This window comes from Colletotrichum siamense, assembly GCF_013390195.1.
Source record: "Colletotrichum siamense strain Cg363 chromosome Unknown KSG_Cg363_contig02, whole genome shotgun sequence".
Classification (NCBI taxonomy): domain Eukaryota; kingdom Fungi; phylum Ascomycota; class Sordariomycetes; order Glomerellales; family Glomerellaceae; genus Colletotrichum; species Colletotrichum siamense.
In genome coordinates this window covers 1543300-1565513 of record NW_023501015.1, presented here as the reverse complement: position 1 = coordinate 1565513, position 22214 = coordinate 1543300, and the positions used below count along the sequence as shown (strand labels likewise).

Below are 22214 nucleotides of genomic sequence, written 5' to 3'. Positions count from 1 at the left end.
AACAACCTCGTCAGGATGCTCTCTCAAAGCCCATATCGACTATTGTCTTGCTGGAGAAGTGTTTATTATTATCTAGCAAACCCCGTGCTTTGTATGAGTGTTCTCTAAGCCAAGGAGCGAACATACTTCAGCGTCCTGACATAGAATAGCCATTGACGGAAGCCATCCAGCATCTTGAAGTGAAGAACACGCTGTTTCTGCCGACGAGTCGGCCAGAGATAGCGGAGTTGGTGAGATGGGATTTCTCAACTCTATCTATTCAAAATCGAGCCCCCATGGTTGGACGGCACGCGATGCCGTTGTGAACCTGATGAAAGGAGATGCCATATCGTCAATGTCTAAACTCTAGTATGATGTTTTGATTTGGCTGCTGGAAAGTTGCTGACGTCGGACCATGGCAGTTGTGGTAGAGGCCTTTGAGAATCTAGTGAGAAGGATGTAAGTCGGATACGCCCAAGTTCATCCTGGTGTCCCCTCAACATACCACCCATCTCCCACCCGCAAACCCTCACGACAAACCCATTCCAACACACCCACCTTCCTCCCCATCCAACCTCCTCATGCGCCCCCTCGCAAACCCCAAAGGCCACCCCAAATACCCCTTCAACTCCCCCGGCAGCCCCTCCTCGATCCCCTCCAGCCAAGCCAGCGTCACCCTCGCCCGGAACTGTCCCTCGCGGCTCCGCCCCCTGCGGTGGTTGATCATCTCGACCACCTGCGCGAGCAGGAAGAAGTGACCCAGCAGGATCCGCGCGGCGTGGTTCCCGGGCGCGCTGAAGCGCACGAAGTCGTCGCTGCTCATCTCACCGAGGCGGTTGTACATTGCCGCGAACTCGAAATACGCTGCTCTCATGGTTAACGCCCTCCTCATTTCCATCAGAAAACCGCACGAAAAAGAACAAAAACACTTACCATCCTCAGAGCCGGCAATCGCAAGCCCGACAACCCTCTTCATCCCCGCCAGATACTCAACCTCGCACACGCTCCCGCACAGCGCCCCGACGTCCCGCAGACTCCCCACGAACCCGTCCAGAACCTCCCGCCGCTCTGCCTCTCTGGCGTCTTCCAGCCTGTGCAGTCTGCCGGGATGCTGATCCGGCTGCAGCAGGGACCGGAAGCCCGAGACGTAGCCCGGGCCCGAGAACCCGCGGAACGCAGAGTCGGGGAACGAGGGCATCGCGTTGTCGGCGACGACATGGCCTTTTTACTTTCATGTCAGCGTCATGGATACACACACAGAGAAGGGCAGAGGGAGAGACTTACACCCCCGAACCATGGCCACAAAGTCCCCCATTCCGTCCACCATGTACCCAGCCTGGAACGTCAACGCCATCATCGCCGCAAACGCCGCGTCCCCGTCGACCTTGCTCAGCCGCCCGGCAGACAGCTTGTCGTTGAGCGCGCGTATCGCTCGCACCCTGTGTCCCAACGCCTGCCGCTCCATCACGCCCGTCCCTGACGACGACAAGACGGAGTTACTGTTGTCGCTTAGAGTACTACACAGAGAAAGATGCGACGCGCCGAGAGCCAGTACTGCGTGCATCAAAAAGTCGTACTTTCCCCCCATCCGTCAGTCCACCAGAAAGATAAAGCATGATAGTCCGTAAGGAAGCACACAAAACTCACCTCATGCGCCATCCTCGCAACACCCCTCCATACCTCCCCTCCCCCGACAGGCAAAGGCGGAATAGCATCCAGCATAAAGTGCTGAAAGAACCTCAAATCCTCCATCCCAAACACAGGCGGCGGCGAACCCCCTATTTCCATCACCATCTCCCTCTCCTCGTCCTCACCGTCGCCACTACTACTATCCCCCACCCCCATCGTCACCACCCGTCTCCTCCCGGAACCCGTCCCCAGGTGCCTCTTCGCAGGCCACGCCCACTCGCAAACCAGCCCCATCTTTAGACACCCCTCGCACTCGGGCCGCCGCTCCGAGCACTTGACCCGCCGCCTCTTGCACCCGATACACCCGTTCCGCGACTTGGTGTGACCCTTCCTCGGGCCGCCGCCGCCCCGGCGCTGCTTCACGGGATCGTCATTCTCACTCGCCGTGGTCGAGCGGTGATCTCGTTGGTGGTGTGGTTCCTCCGCAGGCTCCTTCTCATCGTTCCTCCTCCGATTCGCAAAGTCACTCATTCTTTACCAGGGGGGCCAAAGGATCCTGAATGCCAAGATAAGGAAGTTGGAAGAATCAATAAACGCACACCACATTCATGCACAACAACATCCAAAAGAAAGAAAACTGCAAATTCAGACAGAATGAATAGATTGGCAGCTGCTTCCAACCCCGTCCAACCAACTTGGACCAGAAAAAAAACATGGAATCTGACTTATCAGACTGCGCCGCCTGACGAAAGTAACCTACCTACTCGAGGCTACCAACAGCAGGTCTGCTTATGGACCGCGCCACGATTCCTTCGGCTTCCCTTCTTCGGGCCGCGTAACTCCCGGTGGCTTATTTCCATCTCCAGAAACTCGCAGCTTCAACATTCGTTGACAAGACCGGGGGGGGGGGGGAAACAAGACCACTTACGATAACCTCTGGCACCGATACATCACAAGGTGGTGCATGCTGGCCCATCGCCTTCCTTCATCCATATTTCATCCATCCATCCTCCCGCCCTCACTCGCCCTGTCAAACTTCCTTCGCGGCCCTGTCCCCTCCGCCCCTATTCTCATTCACACGCCTCCCGCTCCAACGTTTCCCGCCCATCGCGCGCCACGCCGACCTTGCCTTGCCCGGATAACTGACTAGACACAAGCCATAAATACACCCGCCATCGGGAAAAGAAAAGAAACGCCTCCGGACGCCCTTATCGATTCAACGCTAAAATACCACCGAGATTAGCGTCGCGGTTCACCCCCACCCTAGTGCCGCAAGTCACAATACGGGAATGGCTGGCTGGACAAGCCACGCCCCAACCACGATCTCCTCTCAACAGCAACTACCGTTTTTACTTGCTTTTTCCTGTTATCATTCGCCGTGAAATCCCATGGTGACGCGCATGTATTGTTGCTTGTGTGGATCAGCTGTGAAAAAAAGCAACCTTCTCGGAAGTTGGTGCCGTAGATTGTAGTGAAATGCTGGTTTTATACACTACCAAAGGAAGAAGGCCAGATACACCGCCAGCAGTATCCCTGGGTACACTCTTGCTCACTTGCTCATGGCAAAACAACACGGCATATGGGAAATCGTTTTGGAGGAGTACGTCTTGATTATACACACTATTCCCACATCTCTCATAAGACCCTGCCCGTTCTAGATATGGCGCCTCGCCTGCTTGTTTTTGCAAGATTCAAAGAAAAATTACACATTCCCCTCCAAAAATGACAAGAGATATTAAGGAAAGTTATGTGTGTACCAGTTTGGTAGTTGGTATCGATGCTATTCCCCCCTCATGGTGAAGGCGGTTGATGTTGCTGCAAATGCGTCTCCTCCGTCGGCGATCCCATAGACACATCCTCCCCGTCCACGAACGCGGCCGCCGTAGCCGCAGCCTCCCTCAGATCGTTGCGCGCAGAGAATCGCCGGATGGACCGTGACGAGCAGTCGGAATACCGCCTCATAGCGTTTCTCTCGCCCGAGCCGGAAGGTTTTCTCTCGGGCGTGCTGGCGGAGGACATCATGGGCTGGTGCTCCTCCCTGGTCGGCGGAACTGTGCCGTCATTCCTGAGCGTCATGGCAGACCACCGCTCTCCGTGCGAGTTGGGGTTGGCGGGCTTCAAGAGGAAGGATCGGTGTGCTTCGGAGGGGCTGCGAGGCGGCTGGCTGTCCCTGTTGATCGAGAACGGGGCCTCGCTAAGGAGGGCCTTCTGAGCGGCTCTCTCTTCGGCGTAGCGGTGAATCGGCTCGACGCCCTCCAGGGCCTCCGTCTCTTGGATGTTTTCAAACGTGGGCGAAGCCTTTGCGCCGCCAAATCCTGAGCCGCGCTTGTCGTTGGGGTCGCGGATGGGCGCCGGCTCCCTGAGAGTCATTGCCGACCATCTGGCGGTGTCGCGTTTCTTGCTGAGGCCGTTCTTCTCGTTGAGCTGGTCGTCACTTGCGGCAGCGTCCTTCAGGGTCATGGCAGACGACCACCGCTCGCTGTTTCGGAAGCTCGGTGGGATCATGGGGACAGGCTCGATCGGTTCGTCCATGGTGCGTTTACCCTTCTCGCTGGCGCTGGAAGACGATCCCGCAATGGAAGCGTTATGGCTGGCCGTCTTCTTAAGCTCGTCTTCCTTGCTCGGTACATCCTTGTCGCTTGCGGACTCGCCCTCCAGCCTGAGGGTGAGGTAGGTGACGCCGGACGGGTAGTAGCCCTCCTCGATGGCGCGGGTAAGATCGTAGCGGGCCTGGTCGCTGATGGAGCGCTCGAGGCGGAGCTTCTTCATGTTCTCGGCGTCGACTGTCTCCTCCCAGGTCTTCTGGAACATGAGGGCGATCTCGTTGACGAGCAGGAGAATGTAGCAGGCAATGAGAACGCCAAGGTCCTGAAGTTGGTGAGTCGTCGGGTAGTCGGAGCCGGCACGTCTGGCCTGCGGATTGGCCTGTCCTGCCTTTACGATGGTCACAAACTTAATGGAGGTGACGGCGATGCTCATGATCCAGAAGATGATGTTGGCTGGCTGCCAATTGCGAATGCGGCGCTGGAAACCCCGGGTGGACTGCATGACGGCGCAGACACCACAGCCCGCAAAAACAAACGGGAGCAGGCCGACGCCAAAGTTGATGGATGCCAGCCTACCAATTTCCATGGCCTCCATCATGAACACGACGAGGATGGTGAAGTAATAGAACGACAGTTGGGCGTGTCTCTGCCATTCATGCTTCACTTCATACCGCTTGATCTTGTCCACGACGAGGACGGGAACGACAAAGTGAAAGAGTGCAAACGTGACAATGATACGGATCCATGCTGGCAAAGGCACAACAACACTGTCGAAAAAACACGATGATGGTAGAGGACCGAACTTTGAATGAGCCACCTGTGTAGCGTTAGCTGGAGCAGCCCTTGATTCTAGTCAAGCAAGGGAAGAAGACTTACGATCCCTTCAGGGCGGATACCACACAACCCCGACATGATTGCTTCAAGTGAGAGGCAGCGTTTTGGTTGGGCGCTGGTCACCTCTCGAAATCAAACGGGAGAAAGGACAGGAGTTCATCTCGAAGAGGGCGGCTGCGACGTAACTCTATCTTAATACAATGAATGGCACGTCGGAGGTGCGCACGCTTGGCGTGTCTTTGGGCGTCTATGAGCGGTCCATGTGGTGCTGCCGGGCTGGGACTGTCTCTGGGACAATGAGAGACACGGCATGCGGTTCTTGCTGTGGCTCTGGGCTCCACGCTCGGGGCTTGCAGAAGGGGGCGTTTCATTGTTGTGACAGTGGTGACGACGAGTATATTTCGAGAGCTGTGCTCATGTTCGAGCGGCCCTGCAGGTCCTCGGTTGGTGATGGCTCATTGGCCGGTAGGGAGAGACACACGAGGCGGACTATAGGATGTGTCCGATGGGGGAAGTCCATTCTAGAATTGAGATGGCCGTTAGCTGCAGACCTCGACATTTGGCTGGCGGGCGCCCGGCAGCGCCGCCGGAAGGGGTTCACAAGTCTGTGTCCGCAGAGTGCAGTCGTCTGCAAGACTACCTTACTGTTCATTCGTACTCCGTGTAGTACAGTCCAGAGTAGGCCGAGAAAGGATGAGGCTAACACACGGCCCCTTGCCTTGGTCTAGGGGCGTGTGTGGACGAAGAGTGCCGAGCGGTGCTGTTTTAGGGCCAAAGTAAAAGCCGTTAGCCCAGCGTAGCTGCGTAGATCCCGCTTAGCCTCAATGACGGTGGCGGACGCTGGGGAGACGTGCCAGGCGTGTTTATCAAAGCTGGCGATCCGGGACACGTGCCAATGCTGGCGTATTGAGCCCCAGCCTTGCCCATCCAAGGCTCATGATGCCGCATACACATACATGGCTCATACGCCTGTCCTTTCGGATTGGGGTTCCCGAGTGGATCTCCGGCTGCAAGACACAAGACAAAGGCAGAGACGGTTTCCTCATAGCCGGGTCGTCCGATCCGTTTAGTACGATCGCTCGGCCGGTTAGGGTGTGAAGACCCAAGATTGCGATAGGCCGGATGATGCTATAAATTGCTTCTCGACCGGCTGCCACACGATGAACTCTCACCGCGCGGTCCCGAAGTCGACGCTGAGCCGCGTCGAGGGTGGTCAACCGCTTGGTTTCCACGGTTTCCGCTGGTTTCTTGCTATTTGGCGCTCGCACGGAATAGCATCGTCAGGTTTGTTGTTTTCGCGACTGTCCTGAAGACGGAGTTGTAGCAGGACCTGAGTCGTCGCGACACCGCGAGTCGGAGGTTCGCTTTTCAGAGCTCCGAGCTGGGCGGTTCGCGGCTGTTGCTGCTGTGGTTACTGGCCATAGCTTCCCAGCCGCCACAGGGAAGATTGATGCAGTCCGAGGGCACGCATCAATCACATTGAAGAGCGAAGCTGACTCAGGCGCACGATTCGGCTCGGGAGGATTGAGGGGCGTCAGCATGACATATGTCGGCAGTGTCGGGAAGGTGGGAAGGTGGGAATAACCTCAGCAGCGCTGGCTGCGGTAGACGCAGGGCAAAAGAGAGAATTAAGAGTTGGGAAGGTGTTCGGGCGGTCCGCTGGAAATGTGCGATGAACCAAACTCTGATGGAATGGCATGGCATGGTGGGATGGATCCCGGAGAATAGCAGCGAAACGCCGTTTCCAACGGCGGCTCCGTACCCAGAAACAAAGCAGGGTTTCTGTAGCGGTGGACCGGTCAAATACGACGGTTTGCCCCGCGAGGAGCCTCTTTTCTGCGCACTCGCCTCGGTTGTCGGTGCTCACGCGTTACATGTGTCAGCCACAGAGAACGATATTCGCACGTGAGTGTGGCAGCAAGCTCTGAAGGACCGCTATTGAGCGATACTGGAAAGTGGCGCCGAGCAAGCAGCGTGGGTAAAAGGACAGTTGAAGCCGTGTTTCCGTGGTCTCTGGGGGCGCTGGTGTTGCGATGCGAGTGGGATGCGGCGGTTCTGCTGCGAGGAGAGTCAAAAATCTGCAGGACACAATCAAACAATGCCCGTCTGGATATTGAACGTGTGGATCGGTCTTCTTCATCGGGGGGTTGAGCCGCTGATTGGAACCGAGTCCCCTGCTGTGATCCCTGGCTGCCGGGCATATCGAGTCGAGAACCCTTGCCGATCCTGATGACAGAAAGCCGGCGTCATTTTCATGTGCTTTCGGCAGCTCTGCCAGAAGTCTTTGGCTGCTATGCCCAGGTAATGTGCAATATGGAGTGTTGCATTGTTGAGTGTTGTTGGGGACAAGTTCTGGGAGGAAACAAGTCAGTGGATGTCAAGGGACGGACTTGTTGAGACTTGAGAGCAGGTAGGTGCTTGGGGAGGGAAGAACGTTGCTGTTGCTGACTAGTTGGAGAGCGTATGGCATTTGTCGCAATTGTTTTCCGATCCCGCATCGCCTTGGCTCCCCTCCAAGAGCTGCCAAGTGCAGAGTCAGCCCCATGTTCCCCCCTCTTTTTATCCGCACACTAGCGTTGGCTTCGGGGATAGGCAGGAGGGACCTGGTGCTGACTAGATGCTGCTGCAGCTGGTCCAATCGAGAGGCCATCTCAGCATTGGAGCTTCCCTCCTTGCTGTGCTGCCACCATTCCGCCTCTTGCCTCTTACTTCGGAGGGCTGGCCGGCTGAGACGTGATCTCGTGCCGCCGAGGCATCGCCCGGAATCGGTAGGTAGGAGAGTCGTCCGAGACGGATAGGTTACCCAGACTGGAAACCCCAGAGATGATGGATGGCGGCTGTGACGGCGACGGACTTTTGTCGTTGGGAGCTGTGCCGCGGTGCACGCGGCCACGAGTCTTGCTCAACCTGCCACCTGATGCCTCATGGCCATGGATGTTCAACGCTGTGTCGTGTCCGCAGGTTCCGTGCCTCTGTCAGCCCAGCAGAGCAGAGAGCTTCCCCAACTTGCGGTTGGGTGTTGACGTGTTACGTCGTCAAGCGCCTCAGCATGCGGCTGCAGCCAAGGCATCGGCGGGTTTCTGAGTACTTGCAGGCCGACATGTTTTCGCGGGCGCCCACAGCAGGAGGGCATGTATTCTCGCCGACGACGTCCTGCATGGAGCTCCCTCTAGCGGCGTAGCATTCCCTGTCCGCGGGCATGGATGGTTGGTTCAACGGGCCCTGGAGCTGTGAGGGGAGCATGAAAGATACTCAGATAGCTGTACCTTAGCTAGTTAGGGGGGCCCACGTACCCGTACTAGCCAGTGGCGGATCTCCCTTCCCTGAGGCACCCACCCACCCATCACGACCTACCTTCCACAGCAGCGCGCAGCATTACGGATACAGCTCAACTGCTGCAAGGTAGCAGGCCCAGCCATAATACCCTGTGACGCAATTAAAGGCCCGTCGCCCTTTTTTTCCTTCTCTTTCGCAACAGCTTAACTTTGCGCTTCTGCCCTGCCCGCACCAAAAGGCCGCACCGCAACGTCTCCGACAGCTCAGGTTCGGCGTGCACCTTGAGCAACACCACACGCGACGATAAGAGAAGAGAAACCGAGTATCCGAAACAGCCACAACCTACAAAGGTTCAGCCCCAACCTTGACCTTCGTGCTACATACATTTCTACGAATACTCCTAGCTCCAGCTTCTGCCTCCCTCCCTCCCTCCAGCCTTGCAAGCCTCAACCACTCGGAAACCTGCGTCTTACCCCAGATTTCCTCCCCCAATCCCTCCGACCACCTACTTAGTAACTCTTCGACTCCCTTCGGTCTGACCGCCATCCCGCCCTCCGATCCCTCATCCTCGCCCTCTTCCGCCGTCGCCGCTATCCCGCACGCTCGCCAGCAGCTCTAAATCAGTCATAAGCTCTCCCACCATTCCGTCCATCACCACTGCCGTTCTCGTCGTCGTCGCCGCCGTCTTCGCCGGCTTCTTCCTCGTCAAATCCCCTCCCCCGCTCTCCGATTTAGCAGCAGTAACAACCACCGCCAACATGTCGTGGACCACGCGTATCGCGCCTCTGTACCCGGTGCACAAACCTCCCTACACAGTCGAGGCGCCCGGTTACGAGCGCGTCGAGGGCGAGACCCTCCCCCGCCGTCACTGGAAGGCCAAAGATGCCCTCCGTACACAGCCCCATCCCGAGATCCACACAATGTACGATATCGTGAAGCGAAGCGCCCGCGTCTACCCTAACGAGCCCGCCGTCGGCACTCGGAAGCTCGTGCACTTGCACAGAGAGAAGAAGATGGTCCCCAAGAACGTCGACGGTGAGGTCAGGCAGGTCGAGAAGGAGTGGCAGTTCTTCGAGCTGTCTAAATTCTCCTACCTGACCTATACTGAATTCCAGACCTACATCCTGCAGCTTGGCTCAGGTCTGCGCAAGTTGGGTCTGGGCAAAGAGAGCAGACTTCATCTCTTTGCTACTACTTCGTACGTCCGAGAGCCCCCCGTTCCCCTCCCGTCCCGCCTTTTTCACGGCCCCGAGCACCATCGCAGTAACCGTCCCTAAGAGAAGAGGCTAACTTAAATCTCCGGGAACCTAGCGCCAACTGGATGGCCCTGTCCCACGCCTGCGGTTCGCAGTCCATGTCCATCGTTACCGCATACGACACCCTCGGTGCTAGTGGTGTCGAGCACTCCCTCCTCGAGTCCAGTGCAGATGCCATGTACCTGGACCCTCACCTGCTCAAGACGGCAAGTGGGGGCATCAAGAAGGCCGAAAACCTCAAGTTTGTCATCTACAATGACAACTGCATCTTCACCCAGGGTGGTGAGGTCGAGGCTTTCCAGAAGGCCAACCCGGATGTGAAGCTTCTTAGCATTGAGGAGGTGCGCCAGCTGGGCGAGGATAACCCTGTTGATCCTGTAGAGGCCAAGCCCGAAGACCTCTTCTGCATCATGTACACTTCCGGCTCAACTGGAACGCCAAAGGGTGTCCCAATGACCCACGAGGGCATGGTCGCAGCGAGTAAGTTGAGCTTCTTTATACGTTGGACGAGGAAGTTTACTAACTGTGTTCCCAGTTACTGGTCTCTACACCTGCGTCGAGGAGTGCGTTAGCAGCGCCGAGTACGTCCTAGCATACCTGCCCCTGGCTCACATCTTTGAGCTCGTCCTCGAGAACCTCGTGCTGTTCATTGGCGGTACCCTTGGCTATGGCAACCCTCGAACCCTGTCAGACACGTCCATGAAGAACTCTCCTGGTGACATGCGCGAGTTCCGTCCTACCGCACTCGTCGGCGTGCCCCAAGTCTGGGAGACGGTCAAGAAGGGCGTTGCTGCAAAGGTTAACAGCTCAAGCATCTTCGTCAAGGCCCTCTTCTGGGGTGCCTTCAACTACAAAAGCTTCATGGTCAAGTACGGCCTGCCCTTTGCTACCATCTTCGACAACATCGTCTTTAAGAAAGTTCGCGAACTCACGGGTGGGCGTCTCCGGCTTATTATGAATGGCGCGAGCGGCATCTCGGACGGGACCAAGCACTTCCTGTCCATGACCGTCGCGCCCATGCTCACTGGTTACGGTCTGACCGAGACGGCCGCCAACGGCGCTCTCGGCGACCCACTCGAATACACCTCCACCGCCATCGGCCCCATTCCTGCCGCCGTCGATGTGAAGCTCGTCTCTATCCCGGATCTCAACTACTCCACCGACTCGACCCCGCCCCAGGGTGAAATCTGGATCAAGGGTCCCGCCGTGCTTAAGGAGTACTACAAGAACCCGGAGGAGACGGCCAAGGCCATTACCAAGGATGGCTGGTTCAAGACTGGCGACATTGGCGAATTCGACTCTGTCGGCCACCTGAAGGTCATCGACCGTGTCAAGAACCTTGTCAAGATGCAGGGTGGTGAGTACATTGCTCTCGAGAAGCTCGAGTCCGTCTACCGCGGCAGCCACTTTGTCCAGAACATCATGGTCTACGGTGACGGCGAGCACTCCCGCGCCATCGCCGTCATCGCCCCCAACGAGAAGGTCCTCGCCGAGGAGGCCCAGAAGCTGGGCGTTGACGAGCACGACATGCACACGAACTCTAAGGTCGTCGACACCGTTCTTAAGGACCTCGTTGGCGCCGGCCGCAAAGCCGGTCTGACCGGCCTCGAGATCGTCGGTGGTGTCGTCCTCGTCGAGGAGGAGTGGACCCCGGATAGCGTAAGTCTCAGTCTGACAGCTGTTTGCCACGCTCATGTTCCAGCTAACATTCATCGCAGGGCCTTGTCACCGCCACACAAAAGCTCAACAGGAGAGTCATCAAGGACAAGTACAAGCAGCGCATGGAGGCGGCCTTCCCCAAGAACTAAACTTCTCCGGAGGCAGTCCAATCGTTGTATTTGCGCTTTTTTGGTGTCTATGGACGGAGTAATAGCAAACGGAAGGGAATGTCCGGGTTGGGAAGCGAGGATGAGGAGACCAGGATCCATTCAAAGCCTGTGTTGGTATCGAGACATGTACTACTACCCATCTTTTTTTCTGCTTATGAATGGAAAACATGTGAGCAACTCCGTACGCGTGAATCAGCAGGATAACAAGACGTACGTTGTGATATGATTAGCCCGCTTGTTCCTAGAGCCGTTACTATGCGAGACTGCATCAGCCTGCCGTTCTGATCGTTCCCTCGACAAGGCCGAGAAGCAGGTAATTCTCCAGCTGTGCGTAGTCAATAATGTCCCGTACAGACACCTGCTCTTGTAACCTCGTAGCCCGACACGATGCTCACCAGATCACAGCTCAAACGCGGAACATAAGCATTCGTCACGAATATGCCATATTGACCTGGGGCAGGACCAAAGATGCCACGCCAGACGGAACGCTGAGGGTTCGACATACGTTGTGATCACATTATACTGTTTGACTGGCTACTTTTGATGATATTCGAATACGCGCTCGCTTGGCATATAACCAGGACCTCGACGATTGGCGGTTCTATGGTGGTGGTGGACTTAATCCGGATGCCTGCCTTCATTGTGTATGTGAAAGTTCGCAGCCGAGGTTCTCGATACAATGTCCCAAGGCAGTCAGTAACACCTACGGCCTCTTGTACGCATATATACCCATCATGTTGTCGACAAGGGAGCTACATGTTCACCCTCGGTTCTGTTTCAGTACGATAAGTCACCAAGCAATGATGATTAACAAATGGAACTTGTTCGAGTGGGCTCTCCTATCAATACAACGATTCCGACCGCCGGTGGTAGCCATCTGGAAACATCCAGGGAGGTCAATCGGTGGCAACCTTCGTTTCGTCTGCTTTGCACCACACCCTTCGCTACAGAAGGCGTACTTTGCAAGTACAAAATGAGAGGCCTTCAACGAGACTTTTTATACGATTCTACTCATCACAAGTAATAAAACCCTGCGCAAGTTCTCGGGGGCAAAGATTTCAAGTCAACAGGGGCAACAACGACACCACGCAATTGAAGTAGCGTGCAGGGAGAGACAATTAAATGCTGTCGAAGCCGAGTTGTCTACAGCAAAAGAAAGAAACGCAAGGACAGGTTACGGCGCATGCTCCCATAACTGCCGAAACATAAATGGCATCTTGCCGATGAACACAGGAGATCCCAGCTAGCGACACGCACGATAACGGTGGGCAGGCATCTCGAATCAGCCAACATTAGAAATGCCCCGATTGCGACGGAAACAGTAGAACAAACTAAGTCTTGACCACCGTCTCGAAGACACACGCCCTGATGATATCCTCTGCACCGTCCTCAACAACTAACGGAAAAGATATGCCTCCACCATAGCTCTTCGACTTCACCTGGCTTTACGAAAGCCTCCCTGCCACAACCATTATGCCGTTTTAGACTGCAGGAGGGCGCAGGTAAATAGACAAGCTTGGTGAAGGTTGGTAATAGGCCATGTGTAGAAACTGAAAACGCCTTGCGAGCTTCAGTCGATCTTGGCTGATATAGCCAGATGTGAAAGCCAAGGGTAGAGAGCAGCTAGTCCAGTTGAAAGCTCGAAATATAGACGACAATCAAACTAACACGGGTGCTTTTTTTCTGATTTGTAGAGGGTACGATCAGAAATGAAGAAGTAACCTACTCGCCCTCAAATTACGTGATAACAGTAGGTAGGTTTCGAGAGTCTTCAATTCAATCTTGTCACTTCCCACGGCAACGATCACCACCACCAACCACCATCTCTCATCGTCACCATCCTCACGATCTCCATGGGAATCCATCCACTGCATCAACCACCCTGCGGCCATCCTGCCATCCCAATATTCATCAGGCCCCCTCATCCAACCCCTTAAGTCCGAGCCGCAAGGACCTGGAACAATGCAACCTCCCTCCCCTTTGTGTCCTTTCACCAACCCTCTCAAACAAACAAGCTCCTTTGTCCCGCCCTTGCCATCCTGACTTACTGACAAAGACCATAGAACAATGCCAAGCAGGAAAAATCCCTTGAGCCACGAGAAAACAATGAGACCCTGAAAAGAAACCCCCGAGAAAATTCAGCAAGCCACTGGAAACGAAAAAAGCCACGAACCCCCACTTGATGCACGTTACTGACGCAAACGAGACGAAGACAAGCCGTTAGTGGCAATAGGGGTCCCATCCATTGAAGTCTTTTTTCCCCAAGGGTCGTATGATACTTCGGCAGGCTGAGGTCTAGAACCACAGATCAAGACGCAGCCAGGAGGGAGCCAATCGCGCGAGGCACAGAGGGGACGACGATGGAAATAAGCAAGATCGCGGGTCCGACATCACACATCACGCAGGGGACAAAAACTTCCTTTTTTAAACTTTCCTCGGCCTGCTCGGCCTGAATGGGGTCATTCCTGTACCTAGTCGAGTCTAGACTAAACCACCTCCTCGGTGATTGTTCCTCTTGTGTGCACGACCTGTAGAGAGTTCCCCCGGTGTGGGAAAAGAGACACATGGGACCAGGAGAAATGAAAGCCTAAGAACCTGGCCTCTCGTATCTGTCCGTCGACGTCTCGTCTGAAAAATCGATCCCTTTTTCTTTTCGGATGTTCCGTGAAAACAGAAAAAAAATCCCACACGACAGGTTTGAAAGGGGGTTTGCCTGCCTGCCCCGAGAAATTTGAGTTGGCCGCCCATTCCCGCTGGCCAAATCAGATCATGCGATTCATCGTCTCATCTCCTCTCTCAGCGACCGACTTTCCTAGGTGACATTTGTCACCACCCCCACGGAGACATGATTGGCCCAATGTGGATGTCTCAATCCAATGAGATGAGAGGGTTGTCCGTATACAACCAAAGGCCTGGCATTGAGGCAAGCTGGCGAGTCCATGATTGTGGCCGCCTCTATGTAATGCGTAACAGAAAGAACCATGAGTAAAGAGACTTTGCTTGGTCGCCAACAAGTGCTGATGCTGGATGGGATGCGCGCATAAGTCGTCGGAAAAAGAAAAAAAAGAAAGGCCAGAGAGTCCATGCCGAATTAGGCTGGTCTCCTCTGACGTGGTATCTTGAAAGCAAGTAGAGTTATGATCGGGTTCGAAAGTCTGCCAACCATGGCGCGCACTCAATGCACTAGTCTTTCTAGCAAATCCAACAGAGACCCAGGTGGGGTCAGTTCCAGATTGAACGAAAGCGTGCTGTGAGTAGATGCAAGGCATCGAGTTGTTTGTGCCAAGGCAAACAAAAAAACTTCCTGGGGTATCTCAGTGCACAGGTAAGGACAGCCCAATTGTGGAGGCTTGTGGTTGTCGTCAAGGTCGTGATTAATGTCGATGAGCCAACCGCCGAAATATGCTTCTGGACGCATGGCCGAAGGTGCCCTACTGTCCCTTCCTAGCCTTTTCTGCGAGACGTGCTTCCCTAGCGGCGCGGACCAACGGTGAAAGTTGAGCGAGATCAACACATCCCTTCATGAACTCATGCTGCAATGAAATCAGTAAACTGTGTTTTGAACCTGTGAGGGAAGAACCTACTCTGAGGAGGTCATGCGCGCTGGCTCTCTTCTCGGGGTCGACCTTGAGTGCAAAGTAGAGGAAGTCGCGGAAAACTGGCGACAGCTGGGCCTCCTCCTTGATCTGAGGGGTGCCGTTTGTGGCGATCAACCACAAGGCTCTCAGAGGAGACTCGGTCAGGTATGGCGGCTCGCCCTCGATCATCTCAATGGCCATGATACCCAGAGACCAGATGTCGACCTTGCGTCCGTACTCCTTACGCGTGACGACCTCGGGGGCCATCCAGTACGGCGTACCGACCATCGTTGTGCGCTTGTTCTGGGCCTCGTTGATTGTCGCGCAGAATCCGAAATCAGCTGTTCGACGTCAGTATTTCCACGCACCGTAATGGAACGAGGGGGTTCGTACTCAGCTTGATGTTGCCCTCCATCGACAGGAGAATGTTGTCGGACTTGATGTCGCGGTGGATGACTCCCTTAGAGTGCAGGTGCTGCAGACCCTTCAGCGTCTCTCGGCAGACGGAAGCGATTTGTCCCTCAGTCATGATGTTGAAGGTAACAACATCCGTGAGACTACCGCCCTCCATGAACTCCATGACAACCCAGAGCTCGCCTCCGCAAAGGTAGCTGTCGATGAAGTTGACAATGTTGGGGTGCGAGCTGTCCTTCATGACCAAGATCTCGTTAATAATCAGGTCCTTCTTCGGTTGCTGCTCCAGGTTCATCTGCTTAATAGCCACCAATCGGTTGGAGCCTCGCTCATATCCCGTGTACACGCCACCGGAAGCACCCTGGCCAATCTTGTTGAAGTTCTTGTACACCTCACGGGGATCGCCATCGGAACAAATGCGCTTGAGGGCGGCGACGACGTCGATACCGGTGCTCTGTCTCTGGCGGCGGGGTCTGGAGCCAGGAGCGCCAGCAACGCCAACCTGCTGTCGCTGGCCGGGTCCTCCGTTTGTGGGGCCTTGAGGATACTGCGATTGAGGAGGGGTCGGCTGCTGGGCGGGCTGTCTCTTGCTGGGAGCGCGACCAATCTGGCCCTGGCCAGTCATGGCGGCCTGAGCCTGCGCGAGGGCCTGCTCCTGCTGCTGTTGCATGAGTTGCTGCTGGTAAACGTTCGCCTGGGCATTTTGAGGGTTAGGTGTGGGGGGGACGTAGCCGGGCGAGGCGCCAACACGCGAGTTGGATCGGGATCGGGATCGGTGCTCTCCACGATGCTCTTCGGGGAGCATGGGGACGTTCTCCTTGGGCGGTTGGTATGCGACCGGGGGCAGGTCTTCGCCGGGCTGAGACATTCCAATGCCGGAGTCCTTGGCGGGGTAGGGCGACGGAGCAGACCTCATCGGGAGGCTGACGGGGGGCTTCGGGGCCGGGCGACTGGGCATGAGATTCACATCTTTACCGGGGCCTTTGGAGCCTCCGACTCCTGGTACGGGGGGCGGTTGGCGGGGGTTCTCAAAAGATCCTTCATGATTGACAGTTGGAAACCTAGGGCTCGCAGGTGGACTGATCATCGGAGACATACCCATATAAGTTGTTGGCGGATACATGCCCGGCGACATGGCACCCGACGGTGAGTTGCTTGCATTTGCATATTGGCGGTAATCAGGCGCTCTTGCATCGTGGAACTTCTCCAAAACCTGATCCTCGGCTGGCTTTTCGGTCGTTTCCTTGTAGAATGTGATGATGTCAACCATGGTCTGGGGGTTCTCCCTGCGTTCCTTCTCGGGAATTCCACTTTCGTTGATCAATCTCTGCCATTCTTTCGGAAGACCCTGAACAATCACACGTCAGCCACACGAGACTCGGGACAAAGGAGAGGGGCGGGGACGAAAAGAGGAAGGCGAGAGGGGAAGAAAAAGAAAAAAGAGGCAAAAAATGAGGCGATTCAAGAATTGAGGAGCGATTGCAAAACAAGAGGCAGGAGCAGGAAGGGGAGAGGGGGGGGGGCGACTGACGGTAAACTGGCCGGTAGAGCTGTCGTAGCCGACGTGGGTGACGTGAACGGGATTCTCTGGTGCCGAGATGACAGGCTTCTTTGGGGTGCCGACCAGACTGTTCATGAAGCCAGAGAAGCCCGACTTCTTGCGCAGGACGCCCATACGGGGCTCCTTTGCCTCGTCCGAGTATCTCTTGGGGCTGATCATTGAGTTCTCCGTCACCCGACCGCCTTGTGATTTTTCGTTCATCATTGAGGAGGAGGAATCGTTCGTGAAGCTCTGGGACTGTCGGAGTCGGGGGCTCTTTGTGATGCGCGTGTCGGTGACAGACTTGAGCAGCGGCGTGGGGGCGTTCTGGCGCTGGTAGGCGGCGGGTGCCTGATGCTGGTGAGGGTGCGGGTGCTGGAGAGGCAGCGGGTGAGACTGGGCGACGGGGGACTTTGTCTGCTCGATGCGGCTCAGAACGGCAGCGCCGTCGAAGGGAGCGCCGATGAATTCGTCGTGGGGTTGCGACGAGAGAGGCGCGCTGGGGTCAGCTACGGAGGAATCACTGGAGTGTGCGATGCCGATGCCAACACCGACACCGATACCGACGGGACTGCTGTTGGAGTTGGAGGAGGAGCTGCTGTTGTTGTTGGTCGAGAAGTTGTTGTGCAGCAGGTTGTGGTGGTGGAGGAGGTGGTTGTTGTTGTTTTGGTGGCTAAAGTTCTGCTGGTGGTGAGGGTGAACAGCGTAGGAAGCGGAAGCAGCGTTGTGAAAGGTGGAGGAGGAGGAGGTCTGAGGCTGCGCCTGGGCCTGGGCCTGCACCTGAGCTGTCGTCGGGTGGGACGCGGACTGGGGGTTCGGGTTCTGGCTCTGGTTCAGGTTCACGGCGGGCTGGTGGTGGTTGTGAAGGTGGTTAATGCTGGTGTTATGAAAGGACGCAGCACTGGGGGAAGGAGCGACGGAGTGTGAGTGCGAGTTGTTTGAGAGTGAGAGCGAGAGGGAGTTGGCGTTGGCGTTGTTGGCGGCGGCGAACTGACCCTGAGGCAGGATGGGGGAGGGATTGGGAAGGTGCGTCTGACTTGAGGGGAGGTGACGGGGAGAACTATGAGCTGAAGCAGCGTTTGAGGGGGTCGTCCGCACAGGTGGAGCAGAAGGAGCGCGCTTCAAGCTGGTCGAGCTGCGTTTGCTCTGGAGAGACCTGGTGTCGATGCCACCATCGAGGCCACTCGACGAGCGGGTGTGGGTATGGTACGAAGGGGGAGGTTTCTTGGTGAGCCTGCGACGTTGCGACGAGCCGTTGGACGTGGATGTGCTCTGGCTGCCGTCCATGATACGCCCCTACAAAGTCTAAAAGTAAAACCAAACCCGGCGGTGCTGGTCGTCGTCGAAAGAAAGAAAGAAGGGGACCCGGCCTGGGACTTGGGAAGCGAAGGTAGGAGGAAAAGGGAAAGGTACGGACGGCTGGCGCTGCGGTGCGGAGCGGTGCGGTACAGCAGCAGCAGCAGCAGCAGAAGCAGGGCGGGCGGGCAGCAAAAGTGTCGGTACGGTACCTTACGATAGATACGCCGAGGATAGGGTAAGGTATGGGAGATAACAGACAGACAGACGCAGTAATGAAAGGTACGCAGTCGCCAGTAGTAAGGTAGCTTGCTTGCTTGCTTTGCTTAGCTGTGTCGGGTCGGGCTGTCTGTGTGTGTATATTTTACGCAGGAGCAGCAGCAGCGGCAGCAGTCGGCGGCAATGGTAATAGTGCAAGAGGTGTAAAGAGGGTATGAATTGTAGGAGGGTGTGTGAGGAGGAAAAAATAATAATAATATGCGGTACGGGCACAATGCGATGCTGTTCGCGTCTTCACCCCTTGTGCCTCGTGTGCCTTATGCCTGTTGGCCTTCCCTGCCGTCCAGTATGTGCGTGTGTTCAGGAGGTAAGGTAGAGGTTAGGTGGTGGACTCATTCAGTCAGGGCCGGTGGTCACTGGCTGGTCAGGTATCCGTAATGTAGACGTAGCTTTTTTTTTCCCTCTCTCGTCTTTTTTTTCTGTTTCTTCCTTCGACAGAACGGGACTGGGATTGGGAAACCTGGAACCAGGATTTGGGACTGGGACGCTGGACCGGGAAAGGGTGTCTAATGTTTGGGCGTCTGAAGTATGGCGGCTGGTATGTACGGCGCACCTTGCGTGGTATTGATTGGGAAGTAGCATAGTAGCAGCAATGTCATCAACAAGGAACTGAGGGAACTGGATTTCTCAGGACCAGTTGTCTGCGCCGGCGGTACGGATACCAGCCAGCCAGCACACACACACGCACTGGACACGCACACCCACACGCCACAGAAGAGGAAACAGGACCACACCGGCAGCAGTGGAAGAGGCAGCGGCGAAAAAAACCCATATCCAGGGTAAGGTACAGCGGTATCTGTTCCGTGCTGGTTGGGCGGTACGGTATCCGTAGACAGTGAGGTGGGCAGTGGCACTGATTGACGGACCGGGTTCGCTGTGACGCTAGTGTGGCTGTCACTGGCTGCTGGCTGTGCTTGGATGGAGTCAGGGTGGATTCCGGACTGTGTGGGTTCTGCTTCGTTGTTGACTTGTTATTGTGTAGTTGTTTTCTGGTGGATGAGGACGGGGATGACCTCTCTAAGCCAAGCTGTCTGGCAGTTCATTGTTCGGGGTCACTGTTCTTGCTATCCGGACTGCAGGATTGGGTCTTGGGGAAGCCTGCGGGACGAAGATACGTAGGAAGATGACAGGCCAGGAAAGAACGGGATGGCAGAGATGCGGTGCAGTTCGGCCTCATCGGTATCTGCAGCAAGTCTTTGGATTGGCTGCCACAGCCTTTCTCTTGCTCAGCAATACCAATCAGCAGAGTGTGAGTGTGTGTAAGGCATGCGTGTGGTGGTTGTCTCTTCCCATTCTCCCCACCCGTCGTCACCAGCAGCTCCCCTCCTCCCAATCTTCCCACTGCGAAAGAAAAAAAAATAATAATAATAAAAAACACTCTCTCACTCAGAAGGTGGGGCAGGGGCACATGGGAGACTGTGCACTCACTGGTCGTGGCGTGTGAGTGGGATTGGGCGTGGGTAAACGGAACGATGAATGGACGGAGACGGGACTCAGGCCTGGGCTAACGTTAGGCTGGGGGCCGTGTGGCCGTGTGGCCGTTTGGTGTGGAGGGGAGATGGACGGTACCTCCTGGGCACGTACCGGCCAACTTCTGCCTCCCCCGTTCCCCCTCTCCCCGCCCCGCCCCTCGCACTCACTTCACAGGCTCACACTTCCAATTGCCCCGAAAGTGTATCCCCTCTTTTTATTTTTATTTCTTTTCATCCTACGCTATCATCTATGAGATGACGGAGAGAGCCCTGGCTAGGACGCACCACGACCTCGCCTTACCTAAGGCATGCATCTGTGAACGCTACCTAAGGTACCTTACCTTCCAAGTAAGACAGTGTGCCGCACTCCATCCCGCGCCTCGATATCAGTACGTGATGTGTGTGTGCCACTGGGACTGATTCCGAGGTGAGGAAGAGTAAGGCAAGCAATCCAAGACAGACGGAAACTTAGTACAAGACTCGATGAACCAGCGAGCAGCCCCAAAGATGTGTGTTACAGGGCAAGACGAATCGAGTTGCCGACCAGCCCATCCATCCTCACTGGTCGCCTGCTGGATGGGTGACGGACGGGGCTGCTGAGAGCTGGGCTTGGCCAAGTGCTGCTGGAACCTCCTCCATGTGCCGCTGCCGAAGAAGAAACCATATTGCGTGAAATACCACCTCCAGATGTTGCACATTGCAACGTGCCTCTCATGATCTCATCTCGTCATCTGGGGTCATCTGGGAGGAGCCGCCGCGGCGCGCCGTGTTCAGTCACCACTACCATATCTGCCATACTGCATGGTTTCACTCTGTATAAAGTCGCCCAAGGCACCTTGCCCAATATTGAAATCATCTCGGCCGAAGTGGACTGTCAGGCCCTGCGGAAATGAATGTCAAGAAATCTTGTGTTTCTAAGCGCCTGCTACTCGGCGTCCTTTCTTCTTCGCTCTGTCCGTACGCACCACTTCTTCGACATTGTTCTCTCGCTTAGAGGCAAGTGTTCCAAAAACGAGTCGATGAGGCTACCTGCGCGTAGAGCCACACGGGGCTGTAGGCCGTCCAGGGTGTTGGAGGTGGTGGTGGACAGACAGGAGGAGGATCAGACATGATGAGATGATGCCATGAGGTAGTGCTCCCGCCTTCACTTCGCACAGTGTGATGTTTTCCAAGGACAGCCCACCACAATCTCTTTCGTTGGATGACTGCCCCTCACTTCCATCACCCGGGCAAGGCTAGAAGTCCCGCGACACTAGGCACAAAAAGACGATGCCTAGGGGGGATACACAAGCTCCACCACAGGCGGGACGAACTGGCCTAGAAGGTTAAGAAAACACCGAAGAGTCGCAGAGCATTTTTCGTGGTACTCGAATCGAGAGAGGGAGTCGAACAGGCACAAGAGCGATGCCAGGTCTCGGGCGCTAGAAGAGGTGGAAGCAGGGGCGTGCTTGTAGCCACGGCGGCGCATCGTACTACAGAAACTCGTACCCAGAATAGATGCTGAGTGCCTAATAACGGTATATCGTGCCAGTCCGAGCTCTCCTCCTCACCACCTCAAGAGTTATGCTAAAGCAAGTCTTTCGGGTGCGGTTCGGGACCTTGGACCTGGATGTTAGCTCCAATCTCCCGTCTTCGATTCGAAGCTGGCGTGTTTGAGAGGGTAGGAGAGCTAGGACAGCTGGTGCAGGTCCTGGGCCCTGTCTGTGGTCCAAGGCCAACAACTGATTGCCTCGGGACTCGGGAGGAGCGCAGCAGCGTAGAAGCTCGCATGCCTGCTATCCGTAAGGTAGCTAGCTATCTTCAAGTCGGTTAGTAGCAGTCGGTGCTCTGCTCCAGTTGACTGCGTGCTGCTGGAGCTTCGACCTGACGGTCGATCCTTGAACAATCTTAGCAGCCGGATGGGCGTCTCTGCTTGACGGAACTTGCTGATCGTTGGGCGGCTCTAGTGGTAGTGCGCCATGCGGTGCGGTAAGGCCAGGGTTCCAACGGCCAAGGGTCAGTAAGGGTCGCCGTTACGGTCGCGGTCGATGGAGTGGTCGCGGGTCTCTGGCTGCGGCGGGGGTCCAGTGTCAGTGGAGAGAGAGGAAGAAACTGAGGCACCAAGGGTCTTGAATCTGGGCTGGAGCAAGACACTGAAAGGAGACTGCAGAGCAAGACAGGGCATGGCCGACTTCAATGGCTGGGGTTTTGGGATCACCTCAGACGCCGCGGACCCGGCCAGTTGGTGTGCAGCGAGCCAGTCTGCAGACAGTGGTTCGTAAGGACGCAAGGACAGGCCCTTGTTCG

The 22214-nt window shown here is 56.0% G+C and overlaps 4 protein-coding genes across 4 annotated transcripts; 1 reads left to right on the top strand and 3 right to left on the bottom strand.

Moving 5' to 3' along the window:
- Window positions 1-345: 345 nt before the first annotated feature.
- On the bottom strand, window positions 346-1444 carry CGCS363_v002415 (uncharacterized protein; the record flags this gene model as incomplete). Its single annotated transcript, XM_036634264.1, has 4 exons — window positions 346-424; window positions 600-843; window positions 913-1200; window positions 1264-1444. The coding sequence occupies 4 exons, from the start codon at window positions 1442-1444 to the stop codon at window positions 346-348; spliced, it is 792 nt and encodes a 263-aa protein (XP_036500078.1).
- A 1955-nt stretch (window positions 1445-3399) lies between these two features.
- CGCS363_v002414 (uncharacterized protein) lies at window positions 3400-5066 on the bottom strand (the record flags this gene model as incomplete). The annotated part of the gene is made up of 2 exons (XM_036634263.1): window positions 3400-4971; window positions 5031-5066. The coding sequence occupies 2 exons, from the start codon at window positions 5064-5066 to the stop codon at window positions 3400-3402; spliced, it is 1608 nt and encodes a 535-aa protein (XP_036500079.1).
- A 3956-nt stretch (window positions 5067-9022) lies between these two features.
- FUM16 (Acyl-CoA synthetase FUM16) lies at window positions 9023-11328 on the top strand (the record flags this gene model as incomplete). Its single annotated transcript, XM_036634262.1, has 4 exons — window positions 9023-9462; window positions 9576-10000; window positions 10056-11179; window positions 11239-11328. 4 exons carry the CDS (start codon window positions 9023-9025, stop codon window positions 11326-11328), a joined length of 2079 nt encoding a protein of 692 aa, XP_036500074.1.
- Window positions 11329-14780: 3452 nt separating this feature from the next.
- Window positions 14781-18168, bottom strand: MST20 (Serine/threonine-protein kinase MST20; the record flags this gene model as incomplete). The annotated part of the gene is made up of 4 exons (XM_036634261.1): window positions 14781-14882; window positions 14934-15268; window positions 15321-16689; window positions 16873-18168. The coding sequence occupies 4 exons, from the start codon at window positions 18166-18168 to the stop codon at window positions 14781-14783; spliced, it is 3102 nt and encodes a 1033-aa protein (XP_036499928.1).
- Window positions 18169-22214: the final 4046 nt, after the last annotated feature.